Source organism: Neolamprologus brichardi, chromosome 10 (assembly GCF_056152115.1).
Source record: "Neolamprologus brichardi isolate AB-2024 chromosome 10, ASM5615211v1, whole genome shotgun sequence".
Taxonomy (NCBI): Eukaryota; Metazoa; Chordata; class Actinopteri; order Cichliformes; family Cichlidae; genus Neolamprologus; species Neolamprologus brichardi.
The window spans coordinates 29,492,353-29,514,243 of NC_142113.1; the positions used below are offsets into that span (position 1 = coordinate 29,492,353).

A 21,891-nucleotide genomic window follows, 5' to 3' on the forward strand; every position below is an offset into this window, starting at 1 on the left:
AACAAACAAGACGCAGAAGATAAACAAACACCGCACGCCATTAGCGAAGAACATCTGTGTGGTGTAAATATATAAATAAACTCTTGGCGGAGTGCTCTTTGGTTACTGTGATAAAGTTTAAGGGTCTTGACAAATATTTTACAGCTAAGGTCACTCACAAAGCACGTATGGAAAGCTACCAAAAACAATTACATTATGCGAAAAGTTCTTCTTTGAGAAGATGGAGAATATTCATGTTTTAATGAAAATTCACGCTGCTTTCAGGCAACGAACCAAATGTTCTCTCACTTTTAGTCATCGGTGCTTAACAGTCACCAGCTGCATGCATGAGAGTCAAGCTAACTGCGTGCTAAAGGGAACCGTGATATTTAAAAAATAAAATATGTTAAATAATTGGGGGATTTTTCATTTTCCTATGTTATTAAGACTGTCACAACCTGCATGCACTGCTAACTGCTAAGTGATAATGTGGTATCGCAGTAGCCCAGTTGTGGACCAGTCCAAATAATACCTATGAGCTCACACAGTGGGGTTGCTGTTTTAATGTATTCGTCAGACAGTATTAAAAATGGATTTTGATATTCGGCGAAATCTTGTTATGAGGACTCGAGATTAGCTTTTTTCGCCCTCTTGACATTTTGAAATGGGATGTGATGGTCATTGGCTTGTGATAGCTAGTGAGCATATACAGGATTCTCCCTCTTTCTGACACACGGCCAACATTTACTAATTTGGACTTCATGTTTTATTCAGTACGACCCAAAATCTCATCAGGATCGTCACTTGAGGGCCATTTGCTCTTTGCAACGACAGGTACTGCCCCCCCTGCTGGCCATTAAAAATATTGTGGGTTTTAAGCACAGACCCAGAAGCTACCTATCACTACAACTGATGGGATCATTACACCCGCCTCACCGGCCGCTTCGTGCACCACCGATTACATCATCACATGCACACATCCATTTCTGACGGCCTTCACGGCACAGCTACCCACTGCAGTATTCTCCTGAATGATGAGGTGTCGCCACTCAGACAAAACTTCGGCATCAGCGCCGGTGTAGGAGGAGCGCAAGTCAAACCCAGGGGCAAAGAAATTTCAGAGATTTTTCCACAAAGTGTCATCTTTTCGAGCTGTTGTAGCATCACCCGCTGTATAATCTGTGAATCTCTGAGCTTCTGTACTGATAAATTATTAAAACGGTGGTAAAAAGTGACACTCGTGTCTTCCACACAGTGGCACCAGGTTACAGCGACAGCAGATGTGACGGTGCACACTGCAAGGCCAGTATAACGGGGGCCTAAGGCAGTGAGTAGATCCTATTCTTATGAGGGTTACACTACATTTAAAGCAAGATGCAGCAGGTAAATACACTAGTAAAGTACAGGCACATTCGATGTTTAGGTTCTTGTTGTTTTAAGTATTTTTAAAGACATGACCCCAACTTCTATTCTTCTAAGAAAGGGGAAAGAAAGAAACAGAATCAATCACATTCTTACCGGTAAAGATCCTCTCATCAAACATTCTGGAAGACAGAAAGAAACACAGGCTGTGAGCGACTCTGTTTAAAGACCTCCTCAGCTCTCAGGACAAAACTCAAGTTGCAAAAAACTGTAGAAGTGGAACATTGTCAACGGCTGCTTTAGCACATTAGCTGCTCTTTAAACAATCAGTCAAACAGAATCAAACATAACTGAGTCGTTCCTTTTGTGAGCCCTGAATTCCTCTGACTAAAATTAACTGTGGATTAACTGTGATATACTCCTGGATTGCTTCCCCTTCCTTCTGGCACACGCTGCCACTCTCTGCCTGCCAGTGAAGCGTTCTTCTCCTGCGTGATCATAATCTTAGGTCTTATTATTTACAAACTTAAGAAACTACACTGTCGTTCTAAGGTCTTAATAGGGCAAAATATTACAGTTTAGACACCAGAAAGACATTTATGAGTATTTTTCATCATATCATGGTATTTGTATTTGTGTGACATCGTTGGCAAGGGAACCGCCCATGGACCTGGTGTTGAGCACAGTCTTACCTTCAGCTCAACATAACAGAATCCAAGGAAGTGATTGTGGATTTGAGGAGAAATTCCAGCACACCTGACGCCACAAACAATAAGGATCAAACTGTGGACTATATGCAGTCTTTTGTATTTTGGGGCTATTATTGATTCAAGACTGAATTTTGGTACAAACTGTGAAGCAGAGAAAAAAGGGTCATCAACATTTGTTCTGTTTATGGAAACTGTACTCCTGTTACACTGATAAGACCATTGCGACACTATCTATTTATTTCTTAGATCTTTTCTTGAGTCAGTTCTATTCGTTTGTGTCATGGTACGGTAACCCATCTTTGAAGGATCGGAACAAACTGATCCAAACTGTGAACTGGTCGGGGAAGCTGATCGGTAAATCGCAGCTTAACCTTAAGTATCTGTATAGCAGACGGTTGGACGACCGGCTCCATTTCAATAATGACTCCCACTCCTTATGTGGGGATTCTCAGCTCCTTTACTCTGGATAGACGTTAGTGGTCTCACAGGACAGAGACAACTTTGTCCCAGCTGATATTAATCATCTGAATAAGCTAAAGCAAATTATGCACATACGTATCATTTATTTATTTATTTGTTTTAATTTAGCTCCATTTATTAATTATAGCACTTTTAGCTTTTTTATAGTATTTTTAGTGAGAGAATTTGTTTTAGTGAGGCCCAGATCACTTTTTGTCTATGTGAATATTATCAAGTCTGACGGCTGGCAGAATGTTTGCCTGCTCTTTTAACTGTGAATCTATCTAAGGGCGTTCGTGTTAAACTGAGGCTGAAGGGAATTTATAGACATTATTTAATAAAGTGCGAGGCAGGTTTAAATTCTGAAGTTGATGCTACAATATAAAAGGAGCACTAATGAGACGACACGCGTCTTCAGTCCAACCCATTAGCAGTGAAGACAGTTTGGTCTTCACCACAGTGTTACAATTTTCATTTTCAACACGAGGAAGACACTTGATGAGATGAGAGAAGGCTCATCTACTGCCTCTAATTCTGTAAATAACCTTTCTTTAAGCCATCTTTCTTCTGATTGGCTGTCCACCTTGAAGAAACACACAGAGCTGCCTTGGTGACCATATAGACCAGCGGTCCCCGACCGCCGGGGCGGTCCGTGAGTTGTTTGGTACTGGGCCGCGAGAGTTGAGGCTCGGGTGTGAAATGTGTGGTTTTCAGGGTCTTTTCCCGTGTTGTAGTTGTGTGTCTTACTTTGAAAGAAATATTTACGCGTTACCATAGCAACCAGAGAGTATTAAGAGAGGAGGATGTTACTCTCAAGGTTGTTGACGCACTTCAGGAGGACACTGCTAACAAAGTTATACAATTACACAGTGAATTTCTGTTTATTATTATATTATATTATTATATTATTATATATATATATACCACAGTTTTAGTCTTGATCGTATCATTTTATTTTGTTGTATTTATCCGCGACACCTTAAAGGCCGGTCTGTGAAAATATTGTCTGACATTAAACTGGTCCGTGGTGCAAAAAAAGGTTGGGGACCGCTGATATAGACCATATAAAATGTGTATGACTACTATTTGTATTTAAATAAGGACTTAATAATAGTTACGGTAATAACGAATACCTTATTCTCAGTAATGTCAGCAGTTTAGTGATCCTGTTAACCTAAAACTGACGGGATTTTACATTTCTTATATTTTCAGCATCTTTTCACAGTGAAACGTGAGACGAGTGAAACTCGGGTGGTTATTACACGGGACATCCTCTGAGAATAATTAATAGCATGGCTGCAGAACTAAATGAGCACAACGCTTCAGTTACAGTTAAGAGAGCCTACTGTTTGTATAAAAATGATCATGGACTGACAACAGAGAAGATGCCAAAAAAGCACATCGCTGCCTGCATCTGGAACATCTCTCACAGACAATGGGAATGTGATTTGATCTGAATTAATGACATTTTCAATCTTTCCTAATTGTATTAAGGCTAATGAGCTGCCTGCAGGATTCGTTAAAAGATGTGTTATCTCAAACAAGGCATGGTGGCTCATTTAAATTAGCTCAAACAAATGGATGGAAGAGCAGCCATTAGCGCAATGCGCTGGCAAAGGAAAGTCATTTGGGACATGAATGGAAATGGTTTACCACTCAGCGGGACGCAGTGTGCTGAAGGAAACAGACATTTAACAAACAGATGGTATAGGCTGGCGTGGCTGGTAGCTGCTTCTTAAAAAAAAATCTTTCCCAAATGAAAGTTTCTGAAGGGACGCCATTCTGCAGTTTGGTGATAATTAAGCATCAAGTGGGTAAATCTGGATGGATCTCTGGTCAGTGAGTAAATTAGACGTTTGTAAAAAAAATATGCATCCAGGTGCTTCTTTCTTCTAACTACAACACTCTGACAGTGAGAGTACAAGAAATGATGTCATGCACTTTCACCAGTTCTTGTCTTAAAGCATTTGTTACCGTTTGACTATAAAGCGGATTCCGTGGCGCTCATCCAGGATGCGTTTGAGCTTGGGGACTCCGTATGTGCACGGTCTCTTGAAGGGGATCTGGTCGGGGATGCCGATGATCTCCACGGCCCCTGGATCGCAGGCTATTTTGCGGTAGGGGACAGGCACCATGTGATCTAGACCCAATGCCTCAGCTGGAGGTAGAAAACAGAGAAAATACTTAAATTTTAAATCTACAAAATAGAGTTAACTCATTAGCACTAGCAGCCTCCAGTGGGGTTATGGTGATGGACCTCGGGCACAGCTGATGATCAGAGTGATCGCAAATAGCTTGTCAATCAGGGGGATGTTTTTTTTTATAGCTCGTTAATGCATTAAACCAATACTATCACTATTAATTAAATAGCATTAATTCATGTATGCAGACGATTAGATGACCAAAGCAACAACTAGTCCCTGCCAGTACTTGCATTTCTTGGCCTGTTCGTTAAAATGGCACTTACTTTAGCCTGTTGTTAGGTGGTTGCTAGGCAATATGAGCGCTATAATATAATTATAATATGTGGTGTAAAATTCAGCTTTTGTGGATATAAATGGGATGTTGTGATGCTATTGTTAGGTCTTGTAGTTGGAAAAAACGATGATTTTAGCCCATATCTATCTAGGTGGTTGCTAGGCAACCTGGTGGCATCATAATATTTCATGCATAAGAGAAGATTTGTGGATATAAACTAAACGTTATTCTTGTGAAATGTAAAAAATGTGCTTTTTTAATTGCATAAATATTAAAAAGACGTCGTGTTAGCTACATTGTTGCTACGTAGTCCCTAGGTAATATAGTTATGATTATAATATACATCATAATATCTGATATCTGAACCATCAGGAGCATCACGGTTGATTCAGACTTCTGCGGTGAATCTTTGTAGAGTTTACGACGTAACATACATACGTGGCCGACGTTGCTCAGCCACAAAAGAAATAAGCAATACTTCAGGACGTGCTTCTCCCAGGTTCCCTCGCTTTGTTGTGGTCATTTTTTCCACTTCTTTGTATATTCTCACACGTCCATTCCAATAATTTCAGCAATTTCCAGAAATTTGCTGATATTTGTGAGTCCTTATATTTAAACTATAATTATCATTCCTTGTAATGAGACAATGATAATTGTCCTCTCACTGATAGATTAAAAAACTGCAGAGAAAAAGTATCAATCAACCCTTTTGTGTACATGGACACTAATCCGTACATTTGAGAGCAAACTGATGAAAAATCCCATAAGGGTGGGAAATTTGCATCCAGACACACGGATCATTAGACTGGAGGTGACATGACTAATTCTTTAACTGCCTTGATGAACCATGCAAATACACACAAGTTCATCTTCGTATCTCTGCTCTCTGTCAAATAAATCTGTGTGTGTGTTTGTGTCTAGGGCAGGCAACGCTGATCCATCATCTCAAATTACGCAGATAAAAAGTTCTTGACTTGATTCCAAAGGGTGAACTTTTGCATTTGGTAGCTTTCCTCTATCAAAGACAGCACGAGGATCCTGCAGCTGGTTTGCTTGCGAGCATCCTTACATGCTTTTAATGCATCATCGCTGCACACGTCTTCAACATTGAGCTGTTTTTTTTAGCCATTTGTGTAGTAAGAGGACCTCCTCACCGTATCTGCTGTTGAACAAGATCTGAACACACTCTCTCAGCGTGTTGATGTCTTCTGTTTCCCGAATGAACGCGTCCCATTTTTCTGTACGAAAACAGAGAGAAGGAAATGCGGTCCTTACATCAAAGTTTACTGCAGCTTTAGCCTCTCAATGTGTTTTATCTGACTGTAGTGCTAAGGATCTGAAATTAATCTTTTCCATTTACTCAGCAACAACTTGGTAAATCAGTGCAATCTTCTTAAAGGATTATTCTCAATAGCTTAGCCCTTCTTGTTTAAATTTTCGCACAGGTCAACCTCAGTTCAGTAAACAGCGCTTGGCTACTGTACATATCAGCCTCCAAATCCCGGCAGGAACAATAATAACAGCATGCAAAGTCTCCTCTATGGTTGTAGATTTAAGTCAAATCCAAACCTGTCGTGACATATAGTGTAACAGGAATAATTTTAAGAGGACTTTGAACCTCGTTATTAATAAAATAACATCTGAGTTGAGCTTTAAGCCTGAAAATAACACATCTGTAATCACCGTTTGATAAACTGCGTCGTCGTCATGGTTTCCTAACGACCTCAAACACATCTTCAGTTCAGTGCTGCACAATGTACAGTTCTCAAGTCTATATGTATTTATATAATCGCTAAGAATAAGTTAGGAAACTGGAAAATGGAAGAAAAAGCTCTTTAATCGACTCATCCGATGAATCTGTAAAACCCATTACTGCTATTACGCTGCAGCCACAAAAAAGGAGCTTTGATGCTAAGAACTAGTTGTGATATAATATGAGTGAAGCGCAGTGACAGCCTTTTATCCAAATTTGAAGCCTTAATGAGAGGAAATATAAGGGTAATATTGTGACTATGTGTATAGCGGAAATCTTTAACATGAGCTTTAAATCCTTCTGTTTAGCTGTCAAGTACAAAATAGCATCAATGAAGAAATCTCAAACCCATCAGCCATTTAAAATGAAGCCAAATGCCTATATCGTCTCGGTAATGCATTCAAACGTACCTGATTTTTCATGCACGATGGAGAAGAGTAGCCTCTTTGAGATGTGGATGCCAGTAGGGCTCTGACCCTGCTCACCAGGTAGCCTTGTGGTCTCATCTAAAAATACAAAAATAAACACATTTCAGGCAGAAATGTTAACTTGTCCTGCTTATATTCACTGCCAAGATGCACATAACCAGCGATACCCCTCAGCCTCCTAATAGATACACTTATAGTGAGATCTTTCTCAAATTAGTCTCAGAAAACCTGACCTTGACCTTGAAGTCAAGGTCACCAATATTTGAACTTCTCTTAATTTTTTGGGTGTACATGTTGCCTGCACACATGACTAACATGACTGAGGGTAAAACCTAAACTGTGTTTTGTAATATTTGTCTACGTTTATGAGAAAACTACTGACATTTCAAACCTAAGCGAACATACTGAATACCGAGGGCTATGAATGAAATGATTCCTCTAAGATGCGAGTATAACAAGGAAAAGTAGTGCTTGAGTGAAATACCAAACGGCAATGGTCTTTAACTGCAGATCTAACACTTCTATTCAGACCTGAGGCACAGGAGAAAATACTTACCTAGTGTATTGTTAACATTACGATCATCATCACGAATGCTCTGTGGATCTTACTTTGAAACTGTATTAATATAATAGCTCTTATTCTTCTTGAATTCAAGTTTTCGGTGTTTTATAGTAACTAGCGACGGTCATTCAGAGGGAAGGGGGAAAACACAAGGGCATGAAACAGTTGAGCCCAATCTAATAAATGTGGTTAAACATTTCCCTACAAACACTGCATGTGTAATAAAGAGCAATTTGAAGCCCTTAATCCCATTCTTAAATGTGTGGCACACACGTGTCACATCAGCTTGTTGACTGTGGCTCATCAGGTAACAAGTGAACTGGACATGCATCACAATACTGCAGCGGATTTTTGTTTATGATCTAATTATGATCAAGTGATCAGAGCTGCAGCAAAATGATTTTCTTTGAATGGTTTAGGAGGACTGTTACACTCCTGGTTAGTAGTGCCAGCACCAGCCGAAAGTCCGAATGTAGAGAAGTCGGTGGGGACAGTTAACTGTTAAACTATGAATAATCAGCTTCTTTCACAAAACATCATAAACATCTGTTAAAAACACGGCTATAAATCACACCAGTATTATATCAGAAGCAAGAAAAGTGTTTAATCTGCATGTGGCATCTTTTATTTTTGTAAATGAACCACAATCTCTTCCTTTCTTACTCTGTGCCCTCCTCATCTGATCTGCACTGTTTGAGGTAATGTCCAAAAAAGAAAACAAAGACCTATAGGTGCTTTCTTTAGTGATGCAAAGATCAGAAGACAGCTGCGTTCAGTAGGTTGGAAGCCAGCACTGTCTCCAGTTGCTGCTTCCAACTAGCAGGCAGGGCCAGCAACACGTCCCCCCCTTGCTGGATATACTATTAACCCTGAGACTCTGACATAACAACTCACCTCGCCCCTATTCCATTGCTGAACTCCACCTTTACACATGTTGTATGTTAGCTTACCAGTGTTAGCGCTGTCCTTCGCAGATGTGTTCTTCTCTGACCCAGGTGTCCAGTTGGCCTGCCTGTCCTTGCCCAGGTTGAGGAGAGACATGGGTTTGAAATCCAGCTTGCCGTCTGGGTGGGGTTTGGAGGACATGGGCATGCCGTACAGGAAGTTTGACAGAACAGAGTTGCTGGAAGTGGCGGGACTTGACGACGTGACTGCTTGCGCGGTCGTCTTCGCTGGGCCGTGGCTGCTTTGCGTCAAGACCGCAGTGGAAGCGTTGTGATTGACATCAGTGCTAGACTTGGTTTCTCGAGACAAATCTTCCGGTTGCCTGTTCACAAAGACAACAACACAATCAAAAAGGGAAATAACTTGTAGGGCTACAAACACGAGACTATTGTGTTAAGATTTGCTGCCTGATTGGTTAGAACATCCTTGATACCAAAAAGAATTAAATAGTAGGCATTTAATAACATCATTTGGTCTCTTTACTTGCTGCCTCCAGCCCTTTGCTTTTCAAACAGGCCCAAAACTCCAATTAAATTCTGCACAGTCTCACAGTGCTGCATGTTCATATTTAGCTTCATTATACATTAGTAGAGAGAGGAAATCCCCCAATTTGTTTTGGGCAAACATGTGACAGTTAGCTTTATTACACAGTCTGAAACAATTGTCATGTTTCAAATTTTAATACGTTCTAATAAAAAATTATTTTTTGCAGCTGCTTGATCAAATAAAGTCTTAATGAATAAATGAGACTGAGCTAAAAAAGAATGTGGTCCTCAGTCTTGTGACTGGTGATCCTGGCCTGCTCCAGCACCAGTGCTTCTTCTTCCACAAACACTCACAAACCACGAGTGAAATAATTTCTGCCGTTTTGACTTTCCAAGTTTTTCAAAAATCCTTTTTCGTGGTGCAACAAATGCTGTGCAGAGTTTTGGTGTCTGTTAAGCCTTTAAATTAATGGATCTATTACTCAAAGTGGATTTCTTGGATTATACAGTGTTTGATTAATAACACAGCCACTTTCATTATTGTAATACAGCACTGTTCTCAGTCTGAACTCTTGCCAAGTACTTTCGCTGATATTCAGAGTTCATACTACCCTGTTACAGAGTGCTACAGAGCAACTGTTGTCATGGGGACAGGTATCCAGCTCAGCGGAGATTACTGTAGAGCTGGCTAGCAGTTCAGTTCAACACGCCCACTAACAGGGCAGGGGCACAAATCATTGCTTTCATGCCACATAAATATGCGCTAAGCAGTGAATTCAGGGAGAAACGGCATCAGATTAAGCCTCTGTGGAGTTACAAGGCCTGTGTTCAAACAGTCCACTTGTTTAACCACCCACTATACAGCATTTGCAATATAAGCTGTTCACTGGGGAGCAAGCGCTGACAGCTGTTTTAGTGAAACATGAACAGTTTATGCAACTAATTTCTGCCTGATATATATATATATATTCCATCATTTTCATCAATGTCTAGTAGGATGTAACACGCTGCTACTACTGCTGTTAGCCGACCACGACAAAACAGCAAAAATAGAAGTATGCACTACAAAGTATTAGCTGGCAAAACATGAGAAAAACATGCAAACAGGAGAAACATGCAAAGCTAAAGACGGCTGCAGCGGTCAGGACTGTGTGGATCTCCTCTAAATAATATGTACAAACTGCACTTGTAAAGCTCACAAGTCTGCCACAACTATGCACAGTCATTTGAGAGCAGTTTTGGGTTGAGAGCAGTCTTTAAAGACCGGCCGAACAGCCACCACCACCAAATTCAATATTCTGTCTACTTGAAAGGCGCGTCTCTAATATATTTCAGACACTGCTAACAATTATCGTTAATTATTTATGTGGCTGAAACCAAAAGCAGAACATCTGCACCACATCTAAGGCTAAGGACACAACAGCGTAGCTGTTTTTGGATATGCACATGTTGTAGTTTACATGCATCTCTCCAAATGAAAAAAATCTGTGCACATTTAACTTTATTTAGAACATATTTCAGCTGGACTTTATCCACCTACACAAGCGTAGCGATAATTAGAGCCGTATTTGTGCTGTGTGCAACATTTTATCACCCATGAAAAGCAATGAAACACATTAAAATATCATTTTTTAGAAGCAGCTGACCAAGTAGATTAAAGGTAAACTACTAAAACGCCTTAAATGTTTCTTTTTTGTAGCCATTTAATTTTTTTTTCTGTTTGATTGCTATAGGAAGGCCAGTCAAGCTGCTGTTCTTGTTTATGATATTCAGCAGTCTCTCGTCCCTTGGTCGGACATCCACACCAACTGGAGTGGAGCTGGTGATGATAGTGCTTCTGCTCTGTAGAGCCACTCTCAGCTTGAGGATCATTCAAAGCTGATGTCGCTATGTAGAGCTGGAAGAATGAGCACCAACTGCACGCTACAGTCCAACACGGTGGGCATGGAGACTTACTGGTGAGGCAGCTGATTATAGCTCCATATTTATTCTTCTTTATAAACTCAAACATGCGTGCACCTTGTACACAAACACAATCAATTTACGTGGAAATACTGGATGTCTTTTTTAAAACTCTATCTACGACGAATGCACCAAAGTCTGTTCCCTTCCAATTAAAAACTGCACAAGAAAACATATCAGGGCAACTAACACAAGTTCATCTTCACATTGGAGTTATCAGAAATACAACAACTGCTTTCAGAATGCGATCCAACCATTCACAGTCTCTCACTTTGCAGACTCACCTTTTCACGGTGAAGTGGATGCGATGGCTCTGCTCCAGGATCTTCATCAGCGTCTTGGTGTCATACTCAGAGGGCTTCTTCAGGGCGACTCCCTCAGGCAAACCATGAGCCACCACGCAGCCGGGGTCCTTCTGGATCCACTCATAAGGCACAGGGACCAGGCTGCTCTTTCCCACAGCCTCACCTGCATACCGCATGACGCACTGAGTTTCGCTACCTGACTTCCAAGAAACTATATAAAAGTGGCTCCCTGTGCTCCAAACATGGATTGCTTCGGCACTGCTTTATGAAAAAAATCTGGTTTAAAAAAGGGACTACTCACTGTAGAGCACAGTGAAGACCTCCTCCACCATCTTCCTCAGAACAAAGACGTTGGACTGGGCATCTGATGGAGCTCTCGGTTTCCCGTGTTCGGCATCCTTACTCAGTTTGCTGAGATCGCCCTCCTGGTCTTTGGTATGGGAATTTGCTGCAGTCAGATTTTGCAGGCATGGCACCCCTGACCCCAAATAAAAGAGAAATGACTTTAAAAATGTCCAAAGGAGCTACAGTATGATTTAGGAGTAAGTAAACTCTTTACCCCCAACAAAGTCATTCATTTGTCTTTGAAGGTTAAAAACAAAACAAAACAAAAAACAAATGACTGTGAGCCTGGTTCCTAAAACTAATGACTATGTCACCTTTTGAAAAATAGTGTCATATAAAACGAATGACTTGTTTTTCCAACAATGTGCCGAGATAAATGAAAATAATCTCCAATAAAGCGGGGAACATTAAGCCGTTCAGTTTGAGCCTTAAATAAATCAAAACAAAGTTGAGCCAATGTTCTCAGTAACAGATGCCTGATGAAAATAAACTTGATGAACTGGTGTTACGGGCACAGACAGTATAAAAGAAGGACGGGGCTGGCGTGACATCACCCAGTGGGCTCTGATGTCCTGTTGTGAAGCCTGTAGCGTTTAGCAGTCGCCATCTTGACAAGACAGGGACCGTGAAAGCATTCAAATATTCAGTTTAATATTCAGTATGTGCCAAATCACAACACAAATCACCTCGAGGTGCTTTATGTTGTCAGGTAAAGACCCTACATTAATAGAGAAACCCCCAACAATCATACAATATGAGCAGTGGGCGACAGTGGGAAGGAAAAACTGCTTTTTTAACAGGAAGAAACCTTCGACAGAACGTGGCTCAGCCAAAGGCAGCTGTCCACTGCTTGACTTTTTAGACCTGGACTCTACGTCCATCTTTTAAACTGTCCATGGTTACGGGGGAGGATATACTGCGAACTGAGTGCATTATCTGTTGCTTCACCTTACCTCTCAAGTACGGTGAACAAAGGGAGCTAAATGGACCAATGCCAACTTCTAAGATATATTCAACTTACAACCTTGGATGCTAGCATAGCTAATGGAAATGAGAGTAAAATGAAGGAGTAAGAGACACAAAATCAACAATAAATATGCACAAAAAACCAAATAGAACAAAAAAACAAGATAATATTGGTCTTCCAGCCAAAAATATGACAATAATATGTCTGTGGGTTAGGGTCTCGAGTCACATGAATCTTGTGCTGGCTAAGTGAAAAGTTGGATTTTTAAAAAACATTATTTGTAGCATCGCCACAAAAGGAAGTGATAAATTATAGCAAAAAACCCCAAAACAAACAAAGTATCATTTACTGGCCAAATTGCTGTTGTAAACAACCTGTGGTGTGAGTCAGAGCTGTTATGAAAGTGTTTGTTCGCTCCATTAGTTTGCTCAGTTCTAATACAAAAAATGGAATATTAATTGAACCTATCTCCTCCTACAAATGCACGGTGGGTTTTCAAAAGGAGTGCTATAAAGTACTGTCAGTAAATTTGTAAACATAATTCATCAAATTGCTTTGCTAAATAAGATATGATGAGACACTTTGCTGATGTATTGTTATTTGGGATAAAAAAGGGGGGAAATGTGGCTCTGCATCTGCTTTGGTGATTTATTTCATGGCGACATCATTTGATGTTGAGGTAAGCTGCCGTGATTATTAAAGCTCTCAGATAATCTGCATCTGTGCAAGCACAAAATGAAGATTTCTTCGGGGACACAAGTGACACAAGCGTATTTTAAGTAACGGCCTCACAGCCGCGGCTGTAATGAGAGCGATCGATGTTCTACTAAGACTGAAGGAATTATGGGAAACGACGTTCAGAGCGGAGCTTACGGCAAAACTTGTAGAAGTCTGTTTGGATTTCCCTCCTGGAGTTGAGGAACACTCTCCCCTTTTCTGTGCCGACGGCGATCACGCTGTCCTCGTGCACGGTGACGCACGCCACCTCGGCGTTTAGTTTAGACATCGCCATGCACTGCAAAACAAGGAAGCTTTTAGGTTTCCAAAGGACCGGAAACACTTTGTAAACTGATGGCTTAAACAAACAAAATGAAAATGTCAGTGATGACTTCCAGTTGTGGTGAAGAACTTCACGTACACTTCCATGTTGGGCATGAATCTTTGTAATTTTTGGCTTTTAAGGGTTTCCTTGAACTGTTCTTTATTCAGAGTACAATAATTGTACAACATGCATCTCTAATGACATTCAAAAACAAAAACTGAGTTGTTTCTTTTTTTAGATTTTCTCTAATCCACATGTGGTCTAAAGGACACATAGAGGCTCAAATCACACAAATACACATCCTTACAAGTTGTACTTTGACCAGACGCTTTTGGTTCCAGTCAGTAAGCTTCTGGCATAATTCTGGCTGGATATTTGACCGGGTCAGGTTCCTGGCACATGAATGGCTTTTAAGCATACTCTTCTTCTAAATAAGGTTGAGGTCGGGCCTTTGGGAAGCCCATTTCAAAAGCCGAATATTAAGCCAGCTTCAATGCGTGTTTGGGATCATTGTCCTGTTGTGTCCAAGTTTTAACCATCTGGCTGTTGATTTGAGGTTAGGTTAAAGAATTTGGAAGCACTCTGCCTCATTCATTCATTATTCATTATTCCATCCACTACCGCTGGGAGCAAAACAGCCCCAGAGCATGATTCTACCACCTCCATACTTGACACTGACCTTCCTTAAGTTTGAAAGCCTAACCTTTGGTCCTCCAACTATAACTCTTGCACTGTAACCAAATAGCTAAATTATTGTCTCGTATAACCATAAAACGTCTCCAGAGGGGATTTGGCTCGTCCATGTTTGCAGCTGCAAATTTCAGTTGACCCTGAAGTTGTCGAATTTGGAGAGTAAAAGTGTAAAAGTGTATGACTACTTCTGAACAAAACTGTAAGAGTCAACGCATGGCGGTTTATTTGTTAGCCAAAATGAATCCAAGACTAAACGCAGGACTTCTGTAAGTGTACAACACGCCTGGTAAACCCCCCCCCCCCCACCAACTATATGCACAGTTAAATTAGACCAATGAAGTTATTTCATTTGCAGAGACAATGACTTTGCTGTTTCTCATAAGCTTGCATTTCTTAGTATGGAGCAAGACTTCTTCCATTTGAGTTATTATAGGAATCGTTTACTGGCTTTTACTTGAAACACGTTAACAGAAATTATTAACAATCTTGATATTACTAGAAGAACTGCGTCCTTATTTTCTTGGAATTAAGCAAAATACACTATTCCTCCCTTATATTCAATGCATGCTCACATAAACAGAAAAAGTAAAAACTATAGTAACACTTTTAAGGTGGATTTCACAAAATGTTTAGGAAAAAAATTGTCATTTTGGCCCCGCGTGTCAAAATCTCCAACAGGAAATGACGCTGTATGACCCTTGATTATGAACATACCACTGAGTCGAGGGCGGACACCAGGCTGGTGAGGATCTCCTGTCTGGCTGACACCAGCGGGACCTGTGGCTCGCCGCGGGAGTTCGTCCTGATGCCGTCGCATGCCAGCTTCCTGATCTGAGCCATGCCTCTGCGGGGACCGGATGAACACAGTTTAGACAGGCAGCCACAGAGCGACACAGACAAACCCTGCATGTGTCTGAGGATGCATTCCTGTACGCATGCTGCAGTGACCTGCATTCAAAGCAGGTTCTGCTGACATCATGTGGTTTGACTTTAAGCAAATACAAGCTTATATTCAGAACGCTGAGCTCTGAAAGGTGAATAATTAATTCAGAAGGGAGGGAGGGTTTCCTTCACCTGTTTCACACAAATACGGGTCTACAGGCCTCATTAGGCTGGATGTCTTGCTGGGACTTTTAAAATGATTGCTGAGCAGATATATTTACCATCTTTAATGTGCCAGCATGCTAACATTATCACAAAACAAAAAGCAGAAGAGAAACTTACTGGAAACCGCTTTAACTGATGTATAGAAGTAGGACCATTGGACCAGGACTCATTCTCCATGCCCGTCCACCCACCCCTATACTTTCTTTCTAATATCACCTCTCTTAGGGGCCCCAGGGGGGTCTACAGAGCAAAGAAGCAATTGTAGATCCATGCCAAAGTCATCCTGCTGCTCCACCGTTCCCATCTGCCAGATGCAACTTGCACAATTCAGCTTCACTAAAGGAGTATGAACTTCAGAGGGGGGGATCGGGATTCATCCTCTGTGGAACATGAGTGCCAGGAGAATTATCCTGGTTACAGATTTTCCAAATTGTCCAACTGAGTGCCTCCAAGCTTATTAAATCCTTTTCAATACTAGTTTCACGTGCACTACAAGATAATGACGTAAATTCACAGCATGGGAGCTTTGGCACACCTGAGTCACCTGCAAATCTTTTGTTTGTACACTGTGTTCAGGCACAGAGATTTAAAAAACAGTCGTGCTGACATTGAAAAACCTGTTTGGGACTACTCTTTTTAAAAAAGAGACCAGAGTAAGTGAATTGAGAAAGACTCAAACCCACAAACAGTGGCACCGATATCAATCAAATCCATTCAATCCATTCCGTTAATCCAGCATAGTGAGTACAGCCTCAATTCTTAACCTCATGAACTCCAGAAGACGTTACAATGAGAGTCTGCTGCATGTTGATATGAGTGCAAGAACTTAATTCTGCATAAGTCTCAGCTTATTGCAAGCAAATTACAATGAAGTCATCACTGTCAAGACATTTTTTCATCCTCTGTTAAATCAAACACGTAATTTGTGGATATTTGTATTATTTAAAATGTTTTTAATATAGCTATATGAGCCACGGTTCACTGTAATTAAATTATTAGAAGTAGAAAACCTATTATGTTAAAAAAAACCAGATACATTTCGGGTGTCATAACTCACAGACCAGTTCCTGTTTAATTCCTGACTTCACTGGGACCTTAAACTTTTCTCCTTAACAGATCTTGGGTGTTAAAAAAAGAGGTACTGGTTACAGATTATTAAAATGAGTCCTTATGTTTCCAAAATAACTGCATCAGCATCGTATCGTATGAGTAGCTAAATCAACTAAGGACGGCATAGAAAAAACGGGCCATGTAAACAAAAAAAAGCGAAGCTGCAAACAGACAGGAAGTGTTAAAGAAAAGCTGCTCGGCTAAAGCCAGGCACTATGTTCTCATGGCAACTGAAACCCGTCTCCTTGGAAACTAATCTCGGGGCATTTGAACAATGCAGCTCTGGCCTTTAATCTCTCCAGACACTGGGAACCATTATACTAGCCTCTGGCAAGCCCAAACCACTGACTCAATAGAGAGAGAGGACACAGAGGCAGAGAGACAGACAAGAGGCAGAGGGAGGAAGAGGAGGGTGGGTGTGGTGGGGTTCAGCTGCACCAGTTTGAACGTGCCAAGTCTATTGGCCATCTAAATCTGCATCCCCTGAGGCCACAGCAAACATTACCCCCTCCCTCCTAAATTATTATGGCCTGGAAATAGATGGCCTCTTTCCCTCGCATATTTAAAAGGCAAAGGAAGCAGAGAGAGAGGGACAAACGGTGGGGATAAGCAGAGGCTCGGGATAATGCCATGTCAATTGCTTTGCGAGAAGAAGCTCAAGCATAATGTCACAGTGCTGTTATGGTTCTCAGTGACTATTGAAGAGTTCAACATGGAACAGCTTTCATAAATAAAGCATTTCTCAAAATCAATGAGTCTATTATGATCCCGAAAAAAAAGGAAAGCCAAGATTATTTATTGCAAATCCAGCTGTTGATGGAGAATGAGGTGAACTTTGCAGGCATGTGGGGACTATTCACTATGATTTCATCCAGACAGTCACTTCTACAAAAGCTCAATTATACTCTAAGCCTGCAAAAAGAGGCTTACGATCGTTGTTAGTATAAGCAACAGTCATGCAGTTTATTTAACATAACAGGGGGTTTTCCTGAAGATAAAGAAACTATGCCGCCCAACAGAAAGGGGTTGTCCTTGGACTGTGCCCAAGTTGTGCCCAGCTTGCTCAAAGTAACAGGAAAATGTGGAGATTTCTTTAAAGTAAGGCTACACTGACTCTTTGTCTTAACCATCTACGGACCAGTTGTACTAAGGTCCAAAATCATCCTGGACTAGGGCTGCCACGATTAGTCGACTATCAAAATCGTCAACGACTAATTTAATAGTCGATGCGTTGTTTGAAGCTTTGTAAGATCCCAAAAGACGCAGGAATAAGTAGCAGGATTTAAGAGTGTAATAACGGACTGAAACAGAAGATGGCAGCACTGCATGTACAAGGATGCCAGCTGCCGTTAAACCCCGAAGAAGAAGAAGAAGAAGAAGAAGAAACTGTGTCCCAGAATTCATAGCGCAGCCCAGCTCAGTTTCCAACAATGGCGGCAGCTAGTTAGTTTTAATATTACTCTTATTATTCTTTCTGGGTCACAAAATAAACGTTTAACATATTTTCAGGCGAGAAAGTAGCTGTGGAAACCTCAAATATCTGGTAAGTTTATCAAGACACCACATATTTTCAAAAGCGCTCCGACGTTTTCGGAGACTTCTGTTACCCACTAGCTCGATAGTTAGCCGGGGGCTAGGCTCACTAGAGCCGGTGAGAACACCGGCAAATCGTTTTCAAACCTACCGCGTCTTTCGCTACTCAGGTTAAACATATATAAGTCACTTAGATAACTCAAAAATGTTATTGTTTGGCTTTTTTTTTGTATTTTATTTGTTCCTGAGTAAATCGATTTGGCTGAGATTAAAGTTAGTTTTTGCACAGCTGAATAAACCTCAAGCAGACAGCTGATTATCAGAAGTGTGAGATGCTCGAGAATATACTCCGGTGTCCTGTTATATTTTAGATAGCAAGGAGCAGACGGCTGAGTTTATTAAACTTCACCTAAACAATCCGCAGATTTCATTAAAATTTAATAAACTATCATCTTGTCTTTATTTTTAGTTAGCACATACCATAAACACTTAAAGCTGTAAGCTAATGATAGTTATATAAGAGCAGATGCTGCTGGTGCAATAAGCTGTACGGTTTACATCCAACGCATGATCTGATTAGTGACTAGTCGACTATCAAAATAATCGTTTGTGGCAGCCCTATCCTGGACAGAACAATTTTGAGCCATTGATAAAGGTCCTGCCTGATAGGGCTGCTCAATTATAGCAAAACTCTTAATGACATTCATTTTTGTCCAGTACTGACAATATGGTTATTTAATACAAATGTTCACATACACTGGAAAAATTGTGGATTTGGTCTATTTAAAAAAGGAAGAAAGATAAAACTCTTTTTATTAAGTGAGTTTTCAGTAACTCTGATTGCAGCTCAAATGAATAAACTAAATGAATGAATGTGACCTGAATTAAAGCTGCCACCGCTAGGCAACGAGCAAATGGGGACTACATGAAAGAGCAAAAATGAAGGAAAAGAACATGCTGCATGGGAAAACGCACAAATTAAAGAAAAACGTTATTTTTTATCATCGGTGTAAGCCACAATTGACTTTTAAATGAAAATTCAATTCCATTAATTCGCCTATAACATAATCAGTAACCCGATATGACACAAAAGACATACAACTTTCTCTCTATCTGGTTATGATCTAGTCAACTTGCAGTGTTTCGAATGCGTGTTAAGATTCCCCGCAAACTGCCTGAGCATCATCATCAGCAAGTGGTAAATGAATATAATGAATTCAGCTTAATGCAAAACCAAAACTCAGTCTGAGTGCTCAGCTGTTAATTGACACAAGACATTTTTATGATCACATGAAACAAAAAACTCAGCGTAGCTATTATACCGCATGTCTTAATGTTTTACTTTCTACAAACAGGGCGAAACATAGCCACATCAAGTCAAAAACCCCTATTTTCTGTAATATACAGTGCTGTTGTTGTACTACAATGGATGTTTATATTAAACATAACCTAAGTTCAAACAATGAAGTCAGCATATGTACAAGTAATCCCTGTGAGCCTAAAACTCAGCCTTCCTACTGCTTTAAAACTGACGTTTCTTCCTACTGTTGGCTCTGTATGATGTCGTTAAGAGTTAAGCTATATGTTTTACAGTCATCACCGGCACACAGCTAGCTGATGTGAGCACAGAAGCCCCTCCTACTGCTGTTCAAACCTTCTTTTTGTGAGAAGCAGCCAATCGGGAGGGTTGGCTTTCGGGGTGATACTTATGTAAAGCTTGTCGTCTCAAACTAACCACTAAAGGACTTTTATACATACATTTATACAGCGCTTTTTACGTTTCCACACACCCCGATGGATTAATTAGGGTCCAGTATCCAGGATTATACTGTCAACCTTTCTCTTAGAAGATGACCTACGCTACCTCCTGAGTGTAAAAAGAATAAATACATGGTGCTGGAAATGAGCAGAATAGGTCCCCTTTAAGATATTTAGCCACTGTTTTTGAAGGCACTAAAACTTTAGATTTTAATTCCCTAAATAAATACTAAACCTCTATCTTGCATTAGAGGTAGGCGAGGTTAATGATAGTGTGACTCATAAGGTTCAATGTTTCTTGCTGACTAAGGTGAATTAAAGATAGATATATTTTAGTATGAGGTGCTCCTATATAACTAATGTGGTGTAGGGACAGCACCTGGTCTACTGCAATTCTTACAAATGTAGACATCTTTTCATGTATTTGTGGCTCAAAGGTGTGTTTCAAAAATGATCAAATTACATAAAGAAACTATAAATAAAAAGGCCTGCAGGTAAACACCAATTATATTTAAATATATATATAACTAACTAACTATTATTCGTAAATGGTGTAGCATAATAATACCACTCAAGGTCACCATCACAGAGAGATGGGTTTCCAGCACACCTGCTTAGCCACACAGGTGTCTCCAATTATTGTGGCTGATTAGGCCTGTGCTCAGGTTGAAGGTTGAAGCTAATGGCAAAGCTTCGTGAACCAAAATAACTGGGTGTGTCCTGCGATGTTAAATTTCTACTGTGTTATAGCCAACATCAGGTAATGGAGGTCCTTTTCAAACAATCCTTTCCTGTTCACAGATTTGTGAAGTATAGATGTGGGAAAAGCATCGAAAGCTAGTTCGTGATGCACTACTCAAGGTTGAAACTGATTGTAAACAAAGTTTATTTTCTGTATTTCATCCTTTCATAGCTTTGAAATGTTTTCAAATGGGGGTCAATTTCGCCTTGGATCTAACCAGAAAAAGCAATGTGAACTGAGTTTTTATTGTGCCGTTTATGATGCCACTGATATGTGTGCTCAAAAAGCCAGTGTTTCAGGCTGGCACAAGTAGCATATTTGTGTGAGGAAACTGAGCCGAAAACAGACTGAAATCGTTCCAGCTGGTGGTGTGCAACTTAAGAGTTTGTAAATGTTTTAGTTTCACCGGCCCAAAGAAGTGCGAGCCAACTCGGGAGTGTAACAAAGATGTCAATCAAGCGCAGTCCTCAGAAGGTGTCTGATTGGGAAAGGGAAGTGAAAACGACGCTTAGTCTAAAGTTCATCCTGCTAGAAGAATTATATGCAAGTTATTGAGAGTAGAGTGTTGTTGTCTTTTTTGTCCCTTTTCATAGAAAGGCACAGCACCTTGCTTTAAGTCTGGGTGTGGTTTGATAGATGTTATCTAACATTTCCTTCCAGCAGCAGACAATCCTTTTGTTTGCTGTGTCAGAAGCCATAAGTCACCACTGGTGTGATTTTTTTTTTCTAAGTTCTCCAATGTTAAAAGTTGAAAATAGAGTCGGCTGTAACACCTTAAACTTCAAATGACTCCTGCAGAGGTTTGATTTTTACTCTGTTAAAACCTTTTTATTGGAGTAAGAAAGGGTATATGTGATATAAGGAAACTGATAAAGAACCAGGGAAACTTTTTTTTTTTTCTCTAAACCTTTATCTGACCAGAAGCTTCACTTTCTGGTCAGTTTAACAGAACTTCAACTATGTTAAACTGTATTTTACTAAAGAAAAATTAAAGTAGATTTCAACTACAGTAATTTCAACCGGGTTGGCACGGTGCTGTCTTCATACTGCACATCTGTTTAAATGCTCTTTAAAAAGTTCAGGTCACAGCTGAGGTAAATAGGAAAGGTAAGCAGTGAAATCGCATATCAGACATGGATGGGATGTCTACTTTTTCCCCTCAGCTA

General features: G+C 40.4%; 1 protein-coding gene across 2 annotated transcripts in view; it reads right to left on the minus strand.

Moving 5' to 3' along the window:
- The window catches only part of gtf2ird1 (GTF2I repeat domain containing 1), a 39,729-nt gene that overhangs the window by 16,744 nt on the left and 1,094 nt on the right, over positions 1–21,891 (minus strand). For both annotated transcript variants that reach the window (XM_087847508.1, XM_087847507.1), the window contains exons 2-10: positions 15,190–15,319; positions 13,614–13,755; positions 11,730–11,906; positions 11,408–11,591; positions 8,682–8,998; positions 7,152–7,247; positions 6,143–6,226; positions 4,485–4,668; positions 1,498–1,523 (exon numbers count right to left, since the gene is read on the minus strand). In XM_087847508.1, coding sequence (XP_087703634.1) covers positions 1,498–1,523; positions 4,485–4,668; positions 6,143–6,226; positions 7,152–7,247; positions 8,682–8,998; positions 11,408–11,591; positions 11,730–11,906; positions 13,614–13,755; positions 15,190–15,315 — 1,336 coding nt within the window. In that variant the 5' untranslated portion in view covers positions 15,316–15,319. The remainder of the gene's footprint in view (positions 1–1,497; positions 1,524–4,484; positions 4,669–6,142; positions 6,227–7,151; positions 7,248–8,681; positions 8,999–11,407; positions 11,592–11,729; positions 11,907–13,613; positions 13,756–15,189; positions 15,320–21,891) is intronic.